Source organism: Taudactylus pleione, unplaced genomic scaffold (assembly GCF_031769625.1).
Source record: "Taudactylus pleione unplaced genomic scaffold, aTauple2 ptg000251l, whole genome shotgun sequence".
In the NCBI taxonomy this organism is placed as follows: Eukaryota; Metazoa; Chordata; class Amphibia; order Anura; family Myobatrachidae; genus Taudactylus; species Taudactylus pleione.
Genome location: NW_028284653.1, coordinates 10,282,698 through 10,306,087, shown reverse-complemented (window position 1 = coordinate 10,306,087; position 23,390 = coordinate 10,282,698). Strand labels below are relative to the sequence as shown.

Here is a 23,390-nt window from a genome sequence, read left to right as displayed (position 1 = left end):
TTTAATGATGTAGTATGTTCACTCCTATACTCCAAAGTAGCTAGTTTGCTCCAATGTATTTTAGAAAAGTCCCATAAATCCCATGTTTGCCCAAAGCAATAAATATGCATTTTATATGCCCAATTAGTTTGTTAGAGCTCATTTTCTAGGCCTGTTTACTTGCAGGACAGCAGCATTACGAATACTGAACCTTGTCCTGTTCCATAGAGACACCTATGTATGAGTTGTGTTTTTTTTTCTCGTCTTTGAGTAGAATTTATCCAGTAAACTTGCTCAGATCACCTGTCACGGAAACCTGTGCCATAGCTTCCAGTCCTTCAATACCTGTTACACTGACACCGGTCTTTGGGGCTTGTACATGGTTTGTGAACCAAACACAGTGGAAGATATGATGCACTTTGTGCAGAGAGAGTGGTAAGTGAAAAATATTTTCTAAACTACGGTAATCAAATCTATAAAACTTTATTTAATATGATATTTTACCTTATACATGAGCCCCCCTCAAAACTACACCCTCTTCATCCGGAGAATTTTAAATCTGATCAGAACTCCGTGTTCCTAGAAGCTGACTGGGTGGCTACCTTGGTCTGTCCCACTCAGAATAAAAGTTGTGTAGGCAAACTGCCTTTATTCATATGCTGATCCCTCTTCTCTATATGCAGATACACCAGGGCTTGACAAATTTCTACTTCAGGGTCCATAGGGGTCCACAGGGTGACCTTGGGTATAGCTGGATCCTGGATCCTCGGGCACCACGGAGTTAAAGCTTTTAGCTGCTCCCAGGATGCACTTGGGTCCAACCTCCCCTATACCCCGCCCCCGAGCCACAGGCACCTCAGTTTAAGATGGTGCCCGGCCGGAGTCGGGTCACCCTGCGGGGGGGGTCTGCAGGAGCAGCCCCCTAAAGCTTTTTTAACTTAGTTAAATTTATTTATTTTTTGACTACAGTTTTTTCTTTTTTTCCAGAGCGGCAGCGATGGGCTGTCTGTACAGACGCCCACGCTGCCGCTCCTTCTCCCTGCTGGCGCCGCGACGCCAGCACTGAACTGGGGATCGCGGCGGGGGAAGCCAGAGTCTGTACTAGCCGGTCTCTGGCTTCCCCCGGGACTGCTGCCGGAAGACGCCGGGGAGATCAGGTAAGCCGCGCACCGCTGATTAGCGGCGGTGCGCGGGTAATGCCTTTCATATGCAGTCCCATGCCCCCGGTCTAGGGGACAGACCGGGGGCGCTAGCGGTGGCGGCGGGCCCCCCCTCCATCGGAGGCATACCCCGCCAGACCACTAGACCACCAGGGTAATTAAGCGGCAAGCGGGATGCCGCAACCTTGGGGGTTAATATGCTAGCCAGGGGAGGAAGCCTTCCCTGTCAGCGGCTCCTCCCCTCAGCTCAGCGCGCCTTTCAGCTCGGAGTCTGGCGTCGCTGAGCTGCAGCTACTCGGGCCACTCCTCCTCTGAGGTCTCCAGCGGCCATTTTCTTACTGGCAGCGTGGATACTCTCAGGGAGCACGCGGACCGGTCCCCCTGTGTACCTCTCCCCCGACAAGGACAGCGTACACAGCACTATAGCCCTCCCAGACACTGAATCTGGGAGGTTGATTGTAGTGGAAAGGTGCAGTGAGTATATCTTCCTGCATGGTATGTGACTTTTGCTAGTGCTGCCTGTCTGTGTCTTTTTTCTACTTACTGTCAGCCTGTACCTATCCCTTTCCTTCTCCTACAAGCCCTACAGGTGTGCGGGGGAAGGGTGTTTCTACTGACCTCACCTATATAGATCACGTATTTGTGAGGTCCGTCACATACAGTTGTGTGCTACACGGTGCCATATTGTGGGCTGTTGTTCAGCACACTGGTGAGTGCGCACGTTTTCTTCCTAAGTCATGTCTGAGGAGGAGATTGAGCACTCCGGGGCTCCAGCATTGTTCTCCTGCAGGCGCTGTTCTGCAGGAGTGGATAGGGAGGATTTGTCACAGGACGGCCTGTGCGGACGGTGCCAGGCGGTCCCTGGTACGTCTAAACCTCCCATTTCGCAGGAGCCACCATGAGCGATGTTTTCCCAGGTGCTGGTGTCCATCGCGGACCGTCTGTCGGTCCCGACTGCCGCCCCTACTAGGGCGTTGCCCCAGCCTGCCATCCCCCATTCCCCGGGTGTCCCACAATTATTGCAGACTCCCCCGGGGTCTCAGCCTGTTGGTCCCTATGCGGGGTTGCCAATGTATATTCAGTCCACCCCTGTGGCACAGCCGGCTGTGGTGCCGTTTCAGGCTCCTGTGACAGCTCCTCCACCCTGGGTGGATGCGCTTTCCCACACTGTCCAAGATTTGGCGGCAGCATCTTCGGCTTTTCAGTCGATGTTGCGCAGTGACGTGCCCTCCAGGGCGTCTAAACGCTCAGTCATGGCACAGGCTGCGCATCTTTCGGATTCTGAGGGGTTCTCGGATGATGGTGAGGTACAGGATGACTCAGCCTCAGATGCCTCAGTCCAGGAGGTAGACACTAAGTCTTCCATCAATGTGCGGGCTCTGGTTAAGGCGGTGCGGGCTATTCTTCTGATTGAGGATGAGACACCCGCTCCCAAGTCAAGGTATCCTAGTTTTAAAAAAGCTAAGGTTACTTCTACAGCATTCCCCTTGTCTGATCAGTTGACTGATCACATGGCGGTGGCCTGGCAGACGCCCAGTAAGCGTTTCCTGCCACAGAAACGCTTGGCGTCCAATTATCCATTCCCGGAAGCGCATTGTAAGAAATGGGAAACTCCGCCTGCAGTCGATTCCCATGTAACACGCCTCATCAGGAGTGCTACTTTGCCATTGCCGTCTATATCCTCGCTGAAGGATCCAACGGACAGGAAGGTGGAGACTTGTCTAAAGTCTATTTATTCTCTCTCAGGGGCTGTAGCCCGGCCGTCCATGGCCATCTCCTGGGTGGCCAAGGCCATTGAGGGGTGGGACACGTTTACGAATGAATCTCCGGACGTCCAGAGGGCGTTGTTAGGACAGATGAGAGATGCCGCCTCCTACATTGGAGAAGCATCTTTGGATGCTAGCCTGTTGACCTCTAGAGTTTCGGCGGCAGCAGTGTCTGCTCGTAGATCCTTGTGGTTGCGGTCTTGAAGAGCAGACGCGGATTCAAAGAAAGGCTTGGAGGCCTTACCTTTTAATGGGGAATTACTATTTGGTCCGGACCTGGACAAAATAGTAGATACCCTGGCAAAATCCAAGTCAGCCTTCCTCCCTTCAGCTACTACACCTGCTAAGGTCCGGAGCTCGGCGTTTCGTTCCTTTCGGGTTCAGGGCAAGGCAAAGGGTCAGTCCTTCCCGAGGCAGTCCGCACCCAAGACCGCCTCAAAGCCAAAGAAGCAAGCCTGGAGTGCTAGGCGCCCTTCTTCCAAGCCAGAAGATAAGCCTTCTGCGTGATGGGACGGGCCTCCCTCTGGGGGACCCCAGAGTGGGAGGCCGACTTCTTCAATTCGCCCAGTGCTGGCACAATACCACCACGGATGCCTGGGTGCGAGAAGTGGTCTCCCAGGGGTACGCCCTGTCTTTTCGGCACAGGCCGCCTTGCCAGTTTTTTTGCACAAGTCCTTCTCAGGACAAAACCAAGGCCTTGCAGGTTCAGGAAGCCATAGAGGCCTTGCTGACGGCGGGGGTCATTATACGCGTACCACAGTCTCAACGTGGGATGGGGTATTACTCTACGCTGTTTCTGGTGCAGAAACCCAATGGCTCTCATCGCCCCATCCTCCATTTGAAGTCCCTGAACAGGTTTCTCAGGGTTCCCAAATTCAGGATGGAAACTTTGCCTTCCATCATACTGGCGATGGAACCCGGGGGATTATATGGTCTCCCTGGATATCCAGGACGCCTACCTCCATGTGCCTATAGCAACATCGCACCAACGGTTTCTGCGGTTTGCTATTCTCCACAACCACTACCAATTCAGGGCTCTACCCTTTGGTCTCTCCACGGCACCAAGGGTATTTACCAAGGTGATGGCGGTCATGGCGGCTCACCTTCGGAGCCAGGGGATACGGTTGCTACCGTATCTAGACGACCTCCTCTTGCTGGCAAGCTCCCCGGAGGTACTGATCCAGCATCTCCACCTGACGGTCGCTTGTCTACAGGCGCACGGCTGGTTGATCAACTGGAAGAAATCCTCCCTCATCCCATCACAACGGATGGTTCATTTGGGGGCCCTGCTGGACTCTCGTCAGCAACGGATTTTTCTGACTCCAGAGAAGGTCTCCTCCTTACAGCTGCGGATTCACAGTTGTCTGAGCAGTGGCAGAGTGTCGGTGCACTCAGCGATGAGAGTTTTGGGGTCCATGGTGTCGGCATTCGACATGGTGGAGTTTGCCCAGTTCCATTCCAGGCCCCTGCAGGGGCTGATTCTTTCAGAATGGAACGGATTGCCACACAGGATCCGCTCTCAGATGCTGGTGTTGTCCTCGGAGGTGCGTCTGTCCCTAGCCTGGTGGCTGCAGACAGCGCATCTCCTGGAGGGGCGCCCCTTTTGGATCCCGGAATGGGTTCTGCTCACGACAGATGCCAGTCTCCGGGGTTGGGGGGCGGTGACAGGCTCCTTGTCACTTCAGGGTCGTTGGTCGGCGGAGGAAGCGATTCTTCCCATCAGCATCCTGGAACTGCGGGCAGTATACAGAGCCCTGCAGTCGTCCGGCACCGCTCTTCACGGAAGGGCCGTTCAGGTGCAGTCAGACAACGCCACCACGGTGGCGTACATCAATCACCAGGGAGGGACTCGCAGTCGAGCTGCGATGTCGGAGGTGTCTCGCGTCCTGGCTTGGGCGGAACGCTATCTTCCAGCTCTCTCTGCAGTTTTCATCCCAGGAGTCCTCAATTGGGAGGCAGACTTCCTCAGCCGTTACGATGTGCATCCCGGGGAATGGTCGCTTCATCCAGAGGTATTCCAACTACTCGTGGACAAGTGGGGGCTGCCAGAGCTGGACCTGATGGCGTCCCGTTACAATCACAAGCTGCCTGTGTACGGGTCAAGGACAAGGGACGCAGGCGCAAGTCTGATAGACGCGCTGTCGGTGAAATGGCTGTTTCAACTGGCTTACTTGTTCCCTCCGATATCTCTGCTGCCTCGGGTCCTGCGCAAGTTCAAACAGGACGGAGGCACACTGATCCTGGTGGCCCCAGCGTGGCCCAGAAGGCCGTGGTACTCCGATCTGCGGAGCCTGTCCATCGACGCTCCGTACCTCCTACCTCAACGGCGGGACCTGTTGTCTCAGGGGCCCTGTCTTCACCCGGATCTGGGTCGACTATCTTTGACGGCGTGGCTCTTGAGACAGCCGTCCTGAGGTCTCGGGGCTTTTCTAGCTCCGTTATTACCACCATGCTGAGGGCGCGCAAGCCTGCTTCCGCGAGGATCTATCACAGAGTGTGGCACACTTACTTTCAGTGGTGCGAGGCCACAAACTATGATCCCCAGGTGTTCCGAGTTTCGCGTATTCTGGCTTTCCTTCAGTCCGGTTTGGACTTAGGATTACGTCTTTCTTCACTGAAGGTACACGTGTCTGGTCTGTCGGTGTGGTTCCAGCGCAGGATCGCTGCTATGCCGGACGTACACACCTTTTTCCAGGGTGTTTTGAGAATCCAGCCTCCCTTTGTGCCACCTGTGGCCCCGTGGGATTTGGCGGTGGTTCTTAGGGCCTTACAGGGTCCTCCTTTTGAGCCCTTGGAGTCAGTGGAGCTCAAGTGGCTAACTTTTAAAACTGTTTTCCTCTTGGCAATTGCTTCTGCCAGGAGGGTTTCAGATTTGGGGGCGCTTTCTTGTCGTCCCCCTTTTCTGATTTTTCATCAGGACAGAGCGGTGCTTCGCACTCGTCCTGATTTCCTGCCTAAGGTGGTTTCCAGGTTCCACATTAATCAGGAAATTGTTGTACCAGCCTTTCAGTCACCTGATCTTTCGGCTGGGGAGACTTCCTTAGACGTTGTAAGGGCACTCCAGGTTTATGTGGACCGGACTAGTTCTGTGAGGAAGTCGGATTCTTTGTTTATCCTCTTTGGTTTTCACAAGAGGGGTTGGCCTGCCAACAAACAGACTCTAGCCCGTTGGCTTTGTTCTGTTATTATTGAGGCTTATATGCAGGAGGGTTTACCTGTGCCAGCCTCTGTTAAGGCTCATTCCACTCGGTCCGTGGGCCCTTCTTGGGCTGCTAGCCGTGGCGCCTCTGCTGTTCAGCTCTGTAAGGCGGCCACCTGGTCTTCCATTCAGACCTTTTTGAGGTTCTATGCGTTTGACACCTTTGCCTCTCAGGATGCATCCTTTGGGCGCCGGGTTCTCCTATCAGCACAGGAGCGTCCCCGCCCTTAGTTGGACTGCTTTGGGACATCCCCAAGGTCACTCTGTGGACCCCTATGGACCCTGAAGTAGAAAACAAGAGATATGGTAAGAACTTACCTTTGTTATCTCTGTTTCTACGAAGTCCATAGGGTCCACAGGGCACCCGCCCTGACGCACCTGGCTTCATATGGGTTCTGTGACTGGTCACCGGTTTTCCGTCTCCCATTTCTGTGAGTATGGTTCTTGTGTGTTCCAGTCTTCCTTCTCTCTGTTTCGTCTCCTCCTCCGGCCTGGGCTGCTTACCAACTGAGGTGCCTGTGGCTCGGGGGCGGGGTATAGGGGAGGTTGGACCCAAGTGCATCCTGGGAGCAGCTAAAAGCTTTAACTCCGTGGTGCCCGAGGATCCAGGATCCAGCTATACCCAAGGTCACCCTGTGGACCCTATGGACTTCGTAGAAACAGAGATAACAAAGGTAAGTTCTTACCATATCTCTTGTTTTTTCTAAAACCTAGGAGCCAGGATGAAAGTGTAGGAGCCAGACCCCCCCCCCCATTCCCCCAGGGTAGCATTACTGAGCACCTACGCCCCAGGCAACCAACCCCCATGGCCACACCACTAACGGGGTACTCCAGGTAAACCACTCTCCCACAGCCACATTATTGAGCAGCTAACCCGCCTCTCCAGGCAACCAACCCCCAGAAAGACCACCCCTCCGCAGCCAAAAAACCCTGGGCAAGCATAGCCACCGCCGGCAGTGGGCAAACTAGAGAGTGATGGGCCCAGATGCAAGAATATGCTTTGGGCACCCCTATGCAGTGCTCAGAGTAGTGGTCCCCCCTCTGCAGTGCCGCCAATTGTAGTCCCCCCTCTTCAGTGCCCCCAGTAGTAGTCCCCCCTATGCAGTGCCCCCAGTAGTAGTCCCCACTATGCATTGTCCTTAGTACCGCCCCCCATACAGTGCCCTAGTAACCCCTTCCCCTTATACAGTGCCCCAGTAGTGGCCACCCCCCTTATGCAGTGCCTCCAGTAGCGGCCACACCCCCTATGCAGTGCCCCCAGTAGTGGTCCCCATATATAGTGCCCCCAGTAGTGGTCCCCCTATGTAGTGCCCCTTTAATCAGTGCCCCCAGAAGTGGTTCCCCCCATGCACTGCCCCAAGTAGTAGTCACCCCCCCCTTGTAGTGCCCACAGTAGTGCTCTCCCCCTTGTAGTGCCCCCAGTAGTAATCCCCGTTGTAGTGCACAGTAGTGCTCTCCCCCTTGTAGTGCTTTCCCCCTTGTAGTGCCCCCAGTAGTGCTCTCCCCCTTGTAGTGCCCCCACCCTTGTAGTGCCCCCAATATTGCTCTCCCCCTTGTAGTGCCCCCACCCTTGTAGTGCCCCCAATATTGCTCTCCCCCTTGTAGTGCCCCCAATATTGCTCTCCCCCTTGTAGTGCACCCCCCAGTAGTGTTCTCCCCCTTGTAGTGCACCCCCCAGTAGTGTTCTCCCCCTTGTAGTGCCCCCAGTAGTGTTCTCCCCCTTCTAGTGCCCCCAGTAGTGCTCTCCCCCTTGTAGTGCCACACGTAAAAAAAACAGGATTTTGGTACTTACCGATAAATCCCTTTCTCCGATTCCACAGGGGACACTGGAGTTCAAGACAGTGGGGTATAGACGGTGGTAGAGCAGAGCCTGGCACTTTAAATAATTTAGAAGTGTGACTGGCTCCTCCCCCTCTATGCCCCATCAGCCCCAGTTTAAGAACTGAGCCCGAGAGGAGACGGAGGACAACAGGAAAAAAAAAAAAAAAAAAAAGAGGAAAAGGAGAAGACCACAGAACGGAACAAGACCGACTGAAGTAGAACAGAGGAACCCACTGCAGGGAACCCTGCAGTCACACAACTATAGAAACCAAACAAAACGGCAGGTACGCAGCGCTGGGCGGGCGTCCAGTGTCCCCTGTGGAATCGGAGAAAGGGATTTATCGGTAAGTACCAAAATCCTGTTTTCTCCTTCATCCACTAGGGGACACTGGAGTTCAAGACAGTGGGGACGTCCCAAAGCCAACCTCCCGGGTGGGAGCGCGGAGAACTTGCTGATCCCTTGGCCAAACCGAAATAGGGACCGCCAAGAACCTGAGGCCCAGCGGAAGCTGAGGAACAAGTGTCGTAGCACAGGAGACAAACACTACTCCTCACTAAACAGTCACAGAAAATTCCACAACTTACAGTGCAAGTCAAAAGGAACAGAACAGCTGTTGAGAGAACAAACACAGGTGGGAAACGTCAGAATCTGTAATCTCAGCTGAAATAGACCAAACCGGACTGTTGGTGGCAGAGAGCCCCAACAAGAATCTATAGGAGAAGGGCAGTAAACGAGCACAAACTCGAGAACCTTACTAGAGTCTAAACAGGCAGCTGCAGCAGCCGCAGACAGCAGAATCCCAGCACTGCTGGACATAATCGTATATATAAAAGTATAACAATACCAAACTACAGATAGAGCTGATCCTGTCCACAGACTCCCAACAAGAGTATGCAGGGAGTCAAAAGACAAGACTGAACAGTCGCCCCGAACCATCCTTGAGGTCCAACTACAACAAAGTTGTTAACCAGTGGAAGGGCTAGACCATAGAAGTCTCCAACGAGTGGAGATCCCACTGGGCGTGAGACCGAGGCGAGAGAGAGAGAGAGAGAGAGGATTGAGACTACAATACCTTCCAGAGGGTCAGACGGAAGTACAACCCATTTTGAAAACCGGGATAAAACAGGAACTGAAATGCTGCCGTTAAAAGGAAATAACAGATAACTTCCAACATGATGTAAGTGCGTAGTTAGTACCAACTGCTGGCCCGAACATAGTATGAAAACAACCAGGAATCTAACAGTAAAACAGCACGAATGCAACAGCCACCCAGGGAGAGCTATCAATATAGGGAAGCATCCCATACAACAAGGCCAGAGCACTAGGACAACCATGTGAGTGTGATAAAAATATCAACAGATACTGAACAGGAACCCAACCAGGTCCCCTGCGCGGATCACACTTATGTAAAGATGTGCAATAGCCTATAGGTGTGCTTCGGTCCAGAACCTTAACAGGTTCTAGTAGAATAGTGTCGCCAATCCAGTGTTGTAATTATGCACCACCCACACTCCAGGAAAACTCTAAAGTGTAGAGCCAACTGATTAAAAGAGCGGATGGCTGCTAGGACAGCAGCTAGGGTGCGTAAGGGAGAATAAAGCTATGTATGTCAGGTTGCATGAATTAGGAGCATCATCCGAGGCATTAGTAAGCTCTTACCTTTGAGCGACCAGAATCCCTCTGGACGCTATGTAGAATGTCACTGACCTTTACCATCACACAGCAACCCACCACATTAGGTATAGAGAGTAGCTTCAGTGGGCTAAGACCAATTGCTCTACAGCACAGACTTCAGTCTGGAGATGTGCAGTAGAAAACACCTGTGGAAACTAGCAAAATTTTAGTCGAGACAAGAAGGTCGTAGAACAGGACTCTATACCTGAGCCTGTTCCATTAGAGACGTGTATCTGTATAGCCGTGTTAGATTATACATACAACCCCAAAAACGGTCTGCTAGTTTAAGTATCCTTGCATAAATATTTCTATTGGTGAAGTGCGTCTTATGCCGACCAGTCTAATATAACTCAGGTCTGACCCTGCCTATATCGGCAAGTGGCCCTAGGCCTTCCAGATATGAATTGTACCTAAGGGCACTTTAGACCCATTTTATTGAGATATGCTACAATAATATGTAGTACCGGAATAGATACTGAGAAGAGTACCTGTACTTAGACATAGAACGAGTTGGTTATCCCAAGTAAAGAAGGGAGATATCAATAGTGATAACCCCAGTAGTTTAAACAAAACACAGGTTTTTGTTTCCCAATTATTAGGAAATATTCATACAAGAAATGGGCGTCTTACAAGTTTACTACCCAGTGCATCACTGTAATGATAATAGGTCCCCCGAAACGGGGTGCCGTATAAACTGGCAGGAATGGAACTAGAACTCCAGGAGGGTGGAAGTACATAACTTTATATACATGTGACATGTCTAGGATCCATACTAGAAGCAATGCCTTAGAGAATTGTGACTATCACCATGTAAGCTGCAGCACATGACTAGTTTATAGAGCCACCCTATAATATTAATATGTAGGGATATAGCCTACAGCTTCTGGTAATCCCAGGCGGCTTCCCTTGTGTGGATTATAGGTAAATCTAATGATTGTGGAAGTATAGGCATTCTACCCATATACACAAATATATATATGTATATGCACACACAACCCAATCCCCAGGAAGAGATAGTGTAAGGCGTAGTCATTATACAAACTACCGCATCAGGAGAGTCCAGCCTCCAATCGCAGCCTCCTTCTATCAATATGCTAGGTATTGGACATAAATTGATAAGAACAGATCCTACCGCTGCTCCTACGGTAAGGAAAGAAGCGATATCCACAAATGGATACGCTTACCTACATACAAATTTAGTAGGTGACGTAACATTTAAAAATTAGAACATGAGCAATACTTGAAGCCATGGAAGGAATTGAGCCCAAGGACAAAATCACTCCAGCATGTGTGTTATACAGCAGGGCTAGTATAAAACACAATATACATACATAGACTGCTCATGTGCCGCAGGTGGCCGTCATTCTGTTACGGCGTAGGGGCAGGATATTTTAGCAGTGTGCTGTCCCAGACTGGTTTCGATCCTGGGACCCTTCTGTTACTGGCATACTCGCCTTATCAGGTGAGCCATCTTAACACCAGATGAACCCATTTTTTGAAGTGGGAATCAACAGGAAGACCCCAGCGCTGTGAGGCAGCAACGCCAACAACCACACCAGCTGCGCGTCACTAACCTCTTCCTGTATGTGCTGCCAAAGGGAACACATGATATAAAAAGATGCACCTATGCATACCTTCTAAGGTAAGCACAGAAAACGGGAGAAAAGTTTTAAGACCAGCCTAAAATGGTATCCACAAATGCATGGGAAGCCAATGTGAGGCATAAGCCTGGGGATGGGACGCAAAAATGTGCTAACCTTGGGTGAAGGGTATGCTATGACCATAAGTTCTGGCAGCAGCACCATAACAGTGGAGCTAATACACCATGAGGCTATGACATAACAGGCCCTTAGATTAATCTAGACGCCCTATGTTACAGAACGAAGGGGAGCCTGACTGGGTAAACCAAGCGGCGCTGCAATTGGCAGGACTGCGTTTGTGCACCGGTCCTGGAAGAATGTCAGCACATCGCTTCTAGCCGTGATGCATAGGCTGAACAACTGGCCCCTTTCAGAACCGCTTAACACGGTGTCATAGTGGAAAAGCGGGATAGGGCTAGTCTACCGCTAGCGACCAGCTATCCACTGTAGCTAGTACTAAACTCCTGTCATACAAGGACAGGCAACCCTTGCTGAAGCACTCGCAGTGTGGTAGGCGTAAGGGACCCGCGCTAAAGCACTTCCTGCTGCAGGTAGTGCCTGAGCTATACTGCTTGTGTGCAGTAATAACTACTGTCCTTAAAAGGGAAGCAGGGAATGCTGTTTGATCATGAATACCACGCTGTGTGTGCGCAAACTGCTACACTTCTCAGCATAGCGCTGCTAGCCCCCTTAATCGTATAAGCGGAGTAGTTGAAGGTCCGGTCAGTGCCGGGAATACGGGGAGCCATCAAGGCTCCTGACGCAACACTGCGCATAAACCAACGTTTCTCCTGCAAGACAGGAGAGGGGCTAACTCACGGGAGCACTGAAGTTGTGCTGCTGTGGTAGCAGCGTGACGTCATACAGCGCTGCATTGTATAACGTAAGGCTATTAGCTCTATGCTATGCAGTAGCTAACAGGGAAGCCTGCTCAGCCCAGCCAGGAGCTGCGGGACGCGGCGTCTCCTCCTGATATTTAGATGAGAGATGCTGATAGCTAAGGCAGTGCTGCCAGCACAGTGAGAACATACAAACTCCACACAGAAAGGGCAGCGGCAGGATCCGAGCCTTGCGCTGGTACTATTAGCCTGTTACTATAGACTAGGGATAACAGGGAAGCCTGCTCTGAGGAGAGCTGCTAAATAGCCAAGGCAGTGCTTGTGCTTCCTCCCTTGCGGCGTACATGCTATGCTGGTACCTGTAGTTCTACTGTGGATGCTTCCATGTGCTGCAAAACAAGCTGTAGCATAGGGACACCTTGCTGTGTGTAATCTCTCCCTGATGGGACACACTTGTGCCTGCCTACCTCCTAAGCTGGAGATACCCTAGCCCGCCTGCTATAGTGCACACAGCCCAGTTGGAGTGCACTTAACCGGAGAGTAAATCCAGAAGCCTTGCATAGCGGGTGCACAGGGTGGGAGGGTGAGCGGTGCAACGGGGACCTAAACGCTGCCATCGAGCCACTCCCTATAATCAGAGACCCGGACACTGACCACTGTAAGCCGTGGTGGGTCTCTCTTAATAAACTCCTTGTCCAGGACTGGCCGGCTGCACAGGACAGGCAGCCTGATAGAGGAAATGGTAGGCGTCCGCATGCGGCAGGCGTTCAGCGCGCCTACCCCAGCGCTACACATGTACCTTCAGTAGCGAGGTCTTAATATGGCAGGTGGGAGAGCCCGACTACAAATGGCGCCGCTAGATAAGCAGGACGCGCCATTCGGAATAGGCGGCTGATGCTATGGCCGCTGGTAATAAACTCCACCCCCGCTAGCCGGGACCGCGATGTCCTGTCATCGTTACATTAGTAACTGGCCGACTATGGAGAAGCCCTAGACCCGGACACTGCCTGCTGAGAGCAGCGGCGGGTGCTGGAAGGAGCCATTAAGTCGCGACAGCCCTGCAGCGCGTTCTTCGGGCCCACTTAGCACCTTCTGTTACCCGATAAGGGACTCGGGTGCGTGCGGGGGGGATGGTCGGGTCTCCTAACAGTGACATTATGTCACTGAGCCCAGCTATGCATCCACTGCTCCTGCTATCAGGAGCAGTGGTTATACTTACAACTGCTGCGGCCGGGATGCTGGGCTGAGGGGGCGGCGAGGAACCCGGACACATGCCGGTGTCAGCAGTGGCGGGTCCTCGCAGAGTCCGATGACTCCAGGTGTGTGCCGCCTCCTCTAGGTCACCGGACACAGGCTGCAGTAGCCGTGTGGTGCCTTTCCCGGCGGCTCCCACGTAGCAGGCAGACTGCCACAGTAAGCAGCCTGCCTGTCCTCAATGCTTGTTAATAAAAACTAAAACTAAATAAGAAAGGCTGGAGACAGCCTGATGTGCGACCGGCTCTCTCGGGCACATTCTAAAAACTGGGGCTGATGGGGCATAGAGGGGGAGGAGCCAGTCACACTTCTAAATTATTTAAAGTGCCAGGCTCTGCTCTACCACCGTCTATACCCCACTGTCTTGAACCAGTGTCCCCTAGTGGATGAAGGAGAAAAACCAAAACACCTGAATCCCCGCTCCCGCCGCCACCATCCGCTCCTCCGTTCGTCCTCCCGGGCCGCTCTACATTATGTTAGAGACGTCTCTCCCAATACCCACTGCAGGGGCCAGAAGATGGAGCGGCTCCTGCGGTGGGCGCAGCGGCAGTCAGTGAGAGTCTAACAGACTCTCATTGGCTGCCACTCAAAACAAACACACAGCTGCCGGCGCCAGCGTGTTTGTCAGTCACTGTGTAGCGCTGACCGAACTCCGTCCGGTAAGCGCTATACGCGCGGTGCAGTCTGTGTCACCCTGCCCCCCGGCCCAGCCCGCCACTGACTACAGGGCCCGGGGGTTGCTGAAAATCTGGTCGCCAGGCAACCAAATCTGGTCGCCATAGCGACCTGGCCCCCGGGTTTTGTCGAGCCCTGAGATACACTCACTACACCTGCACCTTTCTCATCCTATCTTTTCTTATCTAGGTGTCCTAGTTATTATTCCCTCTGATTGTTCTTATTACCCCTTACCTACAATGATTAATGCAAATTATCATCCTTTTCTTTCTGTGTTTCCTAATATTTATATTGTTGACAATGACATAAAGATATTTCTGAAGCGTACATCATTGTACCATTGTTAAGCCACATTTGTATGTTAAGTATTTATAATTTCACAATTGTATTATAACTAGTTAAAAGCCAGTCAAAATGACTGAAAAGAATAACCGTAAGATCATGTTGGACCGTTTTTGGTAACAGTTAAATACCGCACATCTGGCGTGGCATGATTGTTTGCGGACTTTGTAGGCGTTGACGTGATATTACCTCTATTCTGTTCACTCTTCGATTGCTTTCTTTGTGAGGGGGAATTTGTTGAAGACTCATATTTGCATGGTGATCACGTTCTCTTTAGTCATCAGTCATAGTTTGTCGTCGGGCTTTATCCCGCTCCGCCCTTCGTCTTTCGCGGCTACTCGCTGTGCAGTTACTCCCACAGCAGACATTGTCCTTTTAGATGGCATCGCAGTTACACTTTGCTGCTTCAATTCAATTAGTGTATTCCTATTAATTTAACAGTAAGTGCACATAAAACAAATGGATAGCAAATTCAGTACATTTTGAATAGAAAATGTCGTTATAAGTTGTAACTGCCACATCAAAAACCTACATAAACCAACCCCAAAAAGACCAAGAAATGTGGAAAATATAGTCAGTAGGAATAGTTATGTTTGGTATAACGTTTTCCCAAAAAACTGTTTAATACAAGAGATTTTTAAGAAACGGCAAAATATAGAACCACTGAGAGCAAACTCCAAACAGCAAATGACTCGTACTTTGTTTTAGTAAACACTTGCAGCACACGTCATTTACAAACATGTTGGCGCCATCTAGTGGCCACCGGCACACAAAACACTTGAATTCCCCCATAGAGGTGAGCAGCAGTGTTAGGGTGCCCATCCACTAGATTAAATTGAACGATAACTTTATCGTTCAATTGTTTGCAAAAATGTCTAAAACGGCCAGTGTCGTGCGCTCCCGCTGGTCGTTTAGACATCTATCATCGGACAAACATGCTGAACAACCTGACTATAATGTCAGGTTCAGCATGTTTGCAGATGATTGATGTGCCTGCACTGAACCACTGCCCATAAAAAGTAATTGACCTTTTTTAAAGTACAATCAGGAGAGAGAAAAAAAAAAAAACAGACACAAGGGTATCTCTCCATTATTCCCTGAGGTCCTACTAATTGGCTGGAAATTACTTTCATAAATAGTTTTAAGTGCATAACTCTTAAGTTTGCTTTTCTTGAATTTTTTTACAGTCTTGCAGTCTTTGTTTTAACAGAACCCTTGACTTTTAAAGTGGCATTGGATACTTTGGTATCATTTAAAAAATAAAATAAATATTCATCAGAGCAATAATACATTACACATCATATGTCATAAGACAAAATAAATAAATACCCAATAAGGGTATAGATATAGAAGTAATACAGTGTATTAATCCGAAAAATATGTCCATCAAAAGGCAAGAGCTTGTACCATTTTATTAATAATTAGATTGATTACCTATTAGACAAGTTACAGTAGCAAGTAGTTTGTGTAGATGAAGTCTCCAATATTCACTTTTTTTTTTTTAGGATAAGACTCTGCACTAGTGTCACAGAAAATGAAGTTGCAAGAGCCAAGAATCTACTGAAAACCAACATGTTGCTTCAGTTGGATGGTAATTAACTTGCTTTAGTACTATAATCCCTAGTCTAGACATTTATATATTTTTTTATATATACGGTATATCATTTTTTTTTACTATGCCATGTTACTTGCTGTCTGTAGGATCAACCCCTATCTGTGAGGATATCGGCCGACAGATGTTGTGTTATAACCGAAGAATACCATTGCCTGAACTGGAAGCAAGAATTGATGTAAGCCTTTAGTGCTAGATATTATAAACTTACATGTACTGTACATATTATTTCCCGAATTCAGATACTAAACCATATACACTTGGAAGGAATGGAACATCTCTTATAATGTGTTTTATGCACCCTGCATTAAAGCATTCACCCCTTCTTCCCACACCAATTATGGCTGGAACACGTTTTCATGCTGATGGCACCTCTGTTACATTTGCCTGTTCTCCACTCTTTAAAGTGTCCCAAAAAAACAGCCTGAGAAAATCTTTGTGACCACACACAGATTTTTGTTATGCCTTTATTTTACAGCCATGTAAAAAAATAAAATAAAGACCTAATACATGAAAGGATCACTGTTCACGAGCCACACTCCTCCTTCTAAGTTAAACGAGACCCTGATTTGCACACATTCGTGCTGATTCTGATTTGAGCTTAAAGCAAAAAACAAAAGCTTGTAATTTTGCACCTTGGCAAAGTCATGTTGCATGGCAGGTGGAGTAGATTTAAAATGTGCAGAGAGATTTAACCCTGAGGGGTGTATTGAACCTCCAATGCGCTGTAAAAATGAAGTTGTCCACTATTTGTAGGCTACATGCAAAAGGAGCAATTACCTTGCATGCAAAAAAATAAATGTATTTGCACCCCTTGCATTGCAAATGGATTGTTCCAGATACAAAGTTACTTGCTTTTTTGATTTTTGCTTTGCTCCCAACTCAAAATCAGTCCCATTGGTGGTAACATTATTATTTTTTAAGTTTCTTGTATAGTGCAGCATATTCCATTGCACTTTACAATAGGAAACAAGACTAATAGAACCAAACTGGGTAATACCAGACAGACATAAAGTTAAGAGGGCCCTGCTTTCAAGTGTACAATCTATCAGGAAATAGCTATTGATACACAAGGATAGGTGCTACCTATTGCATAATGGTCCAGCCAGAGTGCAGAGGTTCTTGGTGAGTTGTATGATCCAGTCACACAGGAATGTTGGCCTAGGGTTGGGAGGAAGTGAAAAAAAAAATGTGAGGGTATGTGTGGACTGTAAGAGGGGATGTAATTAGATAGGGAAGCTATGAAGCTTATGTGGGTGGTTCTGGAATCTGATAAGCTTTTCTGAAGAGGTGAGTTTTCAGGGAATGCTTGAAGGTTTGGAGACTAGAAGAAAGTCTTATTATGCATGGGAGGGCACTCCACAGAGCGAGTGCAGATTGAAAAAAGTCCTGTAACTGCTCTACATCTCTCATCCACACGATGAGAGACGCAGATCTTGAGCAGGGTAGAGAAGTCAGGTTGGGAGATATTTTCAGAAAAGCGAAGAGATTTATGTAGGTGTGGTTGTATGTTCAAGTAAAGTATTTTATACTGACTAGGGTAGAAAACCGGTAACCAATGGGAGGGACTGACAGAGTGGATCAGCAGATGGTGAATGTTTGTCGAGGAAGATGAGCCACGCAGCTGTAACATGCACAACTATTCATGCAATTTTATAACCGGCTTCAAACAGGTAGAGCAGTGTTGATGCACTAGAAAGTACTCGGAGGAGGGGTGCAGAAAACGGCTTTGCATTTCTAAATTTGCCAAGCCAGACTATAAAACACCAACTTTCACTCTCACATACATTTCTCCCTAGGTAATAGCCTGCGACTGGCAGGCATTGCTGAGAGTCCTCCGAGTCTGCCCAATGTTTTAATATGGAAGTCATTTAAATGGCAAAACCATCATGGGCTGACTCACTGGAATCTCGGCAATGCTTGCCAGTCGCAGGCTATTACATTTCACTCCTAGTGATCAGGAAAATAAGACCTTATGCAATTTTAATATATATTACATTTCCCCAATGTTACATTTAAAACCCCATAGAAGTTATTCTATGTAAATGTAATTATATGTGATAATGCAGTTTATCCTAATTATTTCTGTTGTCTAAATCTTTATTTTTTTCCTTTTATTTAGTTGATCGATTCTCAAACAATAAGAGATGTTTGCACCAAATACATTTATGATAAGAGTCCAGCTGTAGCAGCTGTTGGTAAGTCTGATTTTATGACTTCACACATCAGATATCCATTTGCTATACCTTTTTGTATCTTAGTTATTTGATTGCTGGTGTGCAGGGGGAGACTTAGGTCATACAATTTTTTTTTAGGCATTTTTGAATAGGCGCATGAAAAATGTTTGCTCACTTTCACACTCCAACACTGCCAGTATGCAGACCAAGCCTTTGCATGTAATGGTATTCTACTGCTGGAGGCTGCCTTCCGGAGACCTCGGTGGACTGTAGCCAAATGTCAGAGGTCACTGTACTGATGTCACACGAAGGAACATTTACAAATTATAAATGTAATGTTTCATAGTCCAATGTAGAAATACAATTTTTTGTAAATTGGTTGTTTAAAAAAAAAACAAAAAAACCACATGCTGCTTTACATGCAAGCCAAACAGACACGCACACACACACACCTTGCTGCACATTCCCTGGTGGTCGGTAAAAGGAACTGGGGGGAGGGGGTTTAAATCTGGTCACTACTTTTTAAATGGTGGCATAATGTGAACTAGAGGAAATGCACTATGACATACTGTGAACTGGGGGCCAACCTTGATGTGCATTAGCGATGAAAATCTCTTCCTTATGAATAAAATCTTTTGGTCCTCCATTTAAAGCCCTTTTTATTTGTATATGGCACATTTGTATGCCCCTGCTCTAGACCACAGGTCCTCAAACTCTGTGCCCTGGACCCCAAACAGTGCATGTTTGCCAGGTCTCCTCACAGAATCACAAGTGAAATAATTAGCTCCACAGGTGTATTCATTACTCACTTGTGTCAGTGAGTAATGAATACACCTGTGCACCTTCTGGGTGACCTGGAAACTGTGAACTGTGTGGGGTCCTGAGGACAGAGTTTGAGAACCACTGCTCTAGACCAGAGGTTCTCAAGCTTTGTCCTCAGGACCCCACACAGGTCACTTTTTCCAGGTCACCCAGCAGATGCATTCATTACTCACTGACACATTTTAAAAGAACCTCAGGTGGAGCTAATTATTTAACTTGCGATTCTGTGAGGAGACCTGGAAAACATGCACTGTTTGGGGACAGAGTTTGAGAAACTGTGCTCTAGACGAACCGGCCTGAGCACAGGCCCTGGCTAAGGCCATGCATGGTCTTCTCAATGGTTTATTTTCTTTAGTGAGTATTTTGGAAAACTCCTCAAAATCTACATCCCAGAAATTTCATCATTCAGCACCTCACTGAAAGATTCTGGTTTAGATTACAAACCCTGTGTCCCAGAGGTTCCCAAACGCAGTCCTCAAGGCACCCTAACAGTCCAGGTTTTAGAGAGATCCATGGTTGAACACAGGTGACTTAATTAGTACCTCAGTCAATTTGATTTAACCACCTGTGCTGAACCATGGATATCTCTAAAACATGAACTGCTAGCGAGCCATTTAAGGCCATTTTATTCTGAATACCAAATGCCACAGTCATTAAAGATCAGAAATTCAAGACCTAAGTATATTTTATACTTCTCTGAGACCAACATGTTATGGAAAACTGGTTAGTTAAGGAGGGTTTGCAGTCTGATCTTGGTTGAGCACATGCGAGGTGGTGTCTAAATATCTGGGGAAATGGGGCTTCTTATTGGGGCTAGAGTATTGGCTTCAGTGATGTTTGCTTGCTCTACCATCTGGCAACTTGGGAGGTGGACCCTTAGTATAAGACTCAAGTCTGTCTTTTTTCCAGTCATATTTTATTTGATCCGGAGCTGGATAAAATTATTAGCTGGACAACAGTTAATATGCCAAAATTGCGGGCACTCAATTCCGGTTCTTTCTTGCTGCCTCGAAAAGGTAACGCTTTGTCGAGAATACAGTGCTCTTGCCATTCTGGTAAAATAACTAATGTTTTCTCAGGTTTGTGGTTTAGTCTAAATGTTTCTAGTTTTGATCTCTGCCATTCGGGCTAGTAACAGCTCTACAAGGGTTATGGATAAAATTCTAAGATCCAAGGGGTGTTATAATGATCCGTTTCTTAGATGATCTTTTGATGAAGATGGAGTCTCTTAATATCTTGTAAGGCACCTAAACCAAAGTCAGAGTCTCATGGTTGGATTATAAACTAACAATCTAGTCCCTACACTGAGACTTGTCTTTTTGGGTCTGCTGTTCAATACTCAACAGCAGAGTTTTTCTTACAAGGGGATAAGACAAATGCTTTATTAACCAAGGCTATTGGTTCGCAAAGGGATGTTGTTCCAGTCCTGCATGTAATACCTGGAGTAGATGGTCTTGACGTGCAAAACCATATAATTTGCAGGGTTTCAGTCAAGGGTGTTCCAGATCAAACTCATTTTCAAATTTTACAAGTCACGTTTATTTCAACCATTCACCGAGACTGTCCTTTTGGGATTGTACAATTGTGATGACTTATGCCAGCCTCTGGGGATGAAGGCCTGTTGCCCTTCATTGCCATTTTCAGGGTATAATCCTTCATGGCCTTGCTTTCATTTAGTGTTCTAGGATTGAGAATGGTGAGAAATGCTCTGGTTCAGTGAGACCTATTGTGGGGAAAGCCCATAAGGACTCGGAGTATTCCTTGGCAGTGGTGTACATTATTCATTATGGAGACCCCCCCCCTGCTGTCCCTGTGAGTTATATCTCGGCATTTAGAAGTCTTTCACAGAAGTTCAGCTTCTGGGGGCTGCAGGGGAGAGATCTCTCTCCTTCCCCTGGAGACCCTATAGACAAAGAAGTTTACATGATCTGAATATGGTGTAAACTACCGGTGCTAACCTCCGAAAAACTTAATGGTCAGATCGTAGTCCTGGAATAACAGGAGATATGGTAAGAACTTACCTTTGTTATCTCCGTTTCTACGAAGTCCTTAGGGTCCACAGGGATACCTTGGGGTATAGGTCTTGGCTTCAGCCATGGGCACCACAGAGTTGAAAGATGTCCTCCCAGGATGCATCGGGCACCCTTCTATACCCCACCCCCAGGCCAAGGCACCTCAGTTTTAGTATCAAGCCATAGGCCGGGAGAGAGGAAGAAGAAAGTCTGGAACACACAAGATTCACATTCTCATAGAAAAGGGAGATAGAAACTGGTGACCAGAACAACACCCTATGGAAGCACAGGGCGTCAGGGCGGGCGCCCTGTGGACCCTAAGGACTTTGTAGAAACGGAGATAACAAAGGTAAGTTCTTACCATATCTCCTGTTTTCTACCTCAGGGTCCCACAGGGATACCTTGGGGATGTCCCAAAGCAGTATCCTTCAAGGGAGGGGACGCTCCTGTGCCGAGAGGAGAATCCGCCGCCCGAAGGAAGCATCCTGAGAAGCAAATGTGTCGAAGGCGTAATGTTTGACGAAAGTATGGACAGAGGACCACGTGGCCGCCTTACAAAGCTGAAGAGCTGAGGCGCCACGTCGAGCTGCCCACGAAGGTCCCACAGATCTTGTAGAATGAGCTTTTACAGAGGGTGGCACTGGAAGTCCCTCATGAGTGTATGCTTCAGAGATCGCCATGCAGATCCAGCGTGCCAAAGTCTGTTTATTGGCGGGCCAACCCCTCTTATGAAATCCATATAGGACAAACAAAGAGTCAGATTTTCTCAAAGAACTGGTATGGTCCACGTAAATCCGCAGAGCCCGTCGTACCACATCCAAAGAAGCCTCACCAGCTGTGAGATCAGATGAATTAAAAGCTGGGACCACAATTTCCTCGTTAATGTGGAAACTAGACACCACTTTAGGAAGGAATTCGGGACGGGTACGAAGTACCGCCCTATCCGAATGAAAAATTAGGAAAGGGGGGCGAGGCGAAAGAGCCCCCAAATCCGACACCCTTCTGGCTGAAGCAATAGCCAAAAGGAACACTGTTTTTGCAGTAAGCCATTTCAGATCCACAGAACCCAGAGGTTCAAATGGAGGATCCTGTAGCGCCTTCAGGACCACAGCCAGATCCCATGGAGTTACCGGATGGACATAGGGAGGCTGGATGCGAAGGACACCCTGCATAAAGGTACGGATATCAGGCTGCGTAGCAATCCTTCGTTGAAACAAAACCGACAGGGCAGAAACATGCACCTTCAGTGAAGCAAGGCGTAGACCTAAATCCAAGCCTGCCTGAAGGAAAGCCAATACTCTCGAGATTCTAAACTCTCGAGGATCGTACGCTTTAGGGCGACACCACTCAAAATAGGTATGCCACACCCTGTGGTAAATTCTAGCTGAAGCCGGCTTACGAGCATGTAACATGGTATTGACCACCGCTCTAGAGAAACCCTTGGACCTCAAGAGGGAAGCCTCAAGAGCCACGCCGTCAAAGATAGCCGACTCAGGTCCGGGTAGAGACAAGGACCCTGAGACAATAGGTCCGGCCTCTGAGGTAACAGCCAAGGAGTGTCGATGGATAGACACTCGGAGGAAGTCCGCCTCCCTGTTGAGCACACCCGGAATGAAGATGGCCAGAAGATTGCCTTCTGCCCAAGTCAGAATGCGGGACACCTCCCGTAGAGCCGCTTGGCTTCGAGTTCCTCCCTGACTATTTATGTAAGCCACCGTGGTGGCGTTGTCTGACTGAACCTGCACAGGTTTCCCCAGCAGGAACGGTCTTGCATACTGCAGCGCCCTGAACACTGCTCGAATTTCCAATATATTGATTGGCAGGTCCGGTTCCTCTGACGTCCACCGTCCCTGGAAGACGTGTGGACCTGTCACAGCGCCCCAGCCCCGAAGGCAGGCATCCGTTGTTAGAAGGACCCAATCCGAAATCCAAAACGGACGTCCCTTGCTGAGATGAGACTTTTGTAACCACCACGTCAAAGACAGGCGCACTTCCGGAGTGAGCCTTATCATCTGTGTCTTTATTCGACGAGGATTTCTGTCCCATCTGGACAGGATCAACATTTGTAGAGGCCTGGAATGGAACTGGGCATACTCCACCATGTCGAACGTTGACACCATGGAACCCAGTAACTTCATCGCTGAGAGAAGAGACACTCGGCGACTGCTTAGAACATTGCGTATCTTGGACTGCAACAGGGCTATCTTTTCCTCCGTCAAGAAGATCCTCTGTTGCTGAGAGTCCAACAATGCCCCGAGATGGACCATTCACTATCCAGCCATGAGCCTGCAATACAGATATTGTCAGTTGTAGATGGCTGCAAAGGACTTGTGGCGACCCTGCCAACAACAGAAGGTCGTCCAAGTAAGGTAACAGGCGAACTCCCTGCAACCGCAGGTGTGCCGCCATAACCGCCA

General features: G+C 48.7%; 1 protein-coding gene across 1 annotated transcript in view; it reads left to right on the top strand.

Annotated features, from left to right (window-relative positions):
• PMPCB (peptidase, mitochondrial processing subunit beta) overlaps nt 1–23,390 on the top strand; it is a 52,286-nt gene that overhangs the window by 24,058 nt on the left and 4,838 nt on the right. The window contains exons 9-12 of the mRNA XM_088480245.1: nt 254–414; nt 15,856–15,941; nt 16,052–16,140; nt 18,085–18,160. Of these exons, the coding sequence (XP_088336371.1) occupies nt 254–414; nt 15,856–15,941; nt 16,052–16,140; nt 18,085–18,160 (412 nt within the window). The remainder of the gene's footprint in view (nt 1–253; nt 415–15,855; nt 15,942–16,051; nt 16,141–18,084; nt 18,161–23,390) is intronic.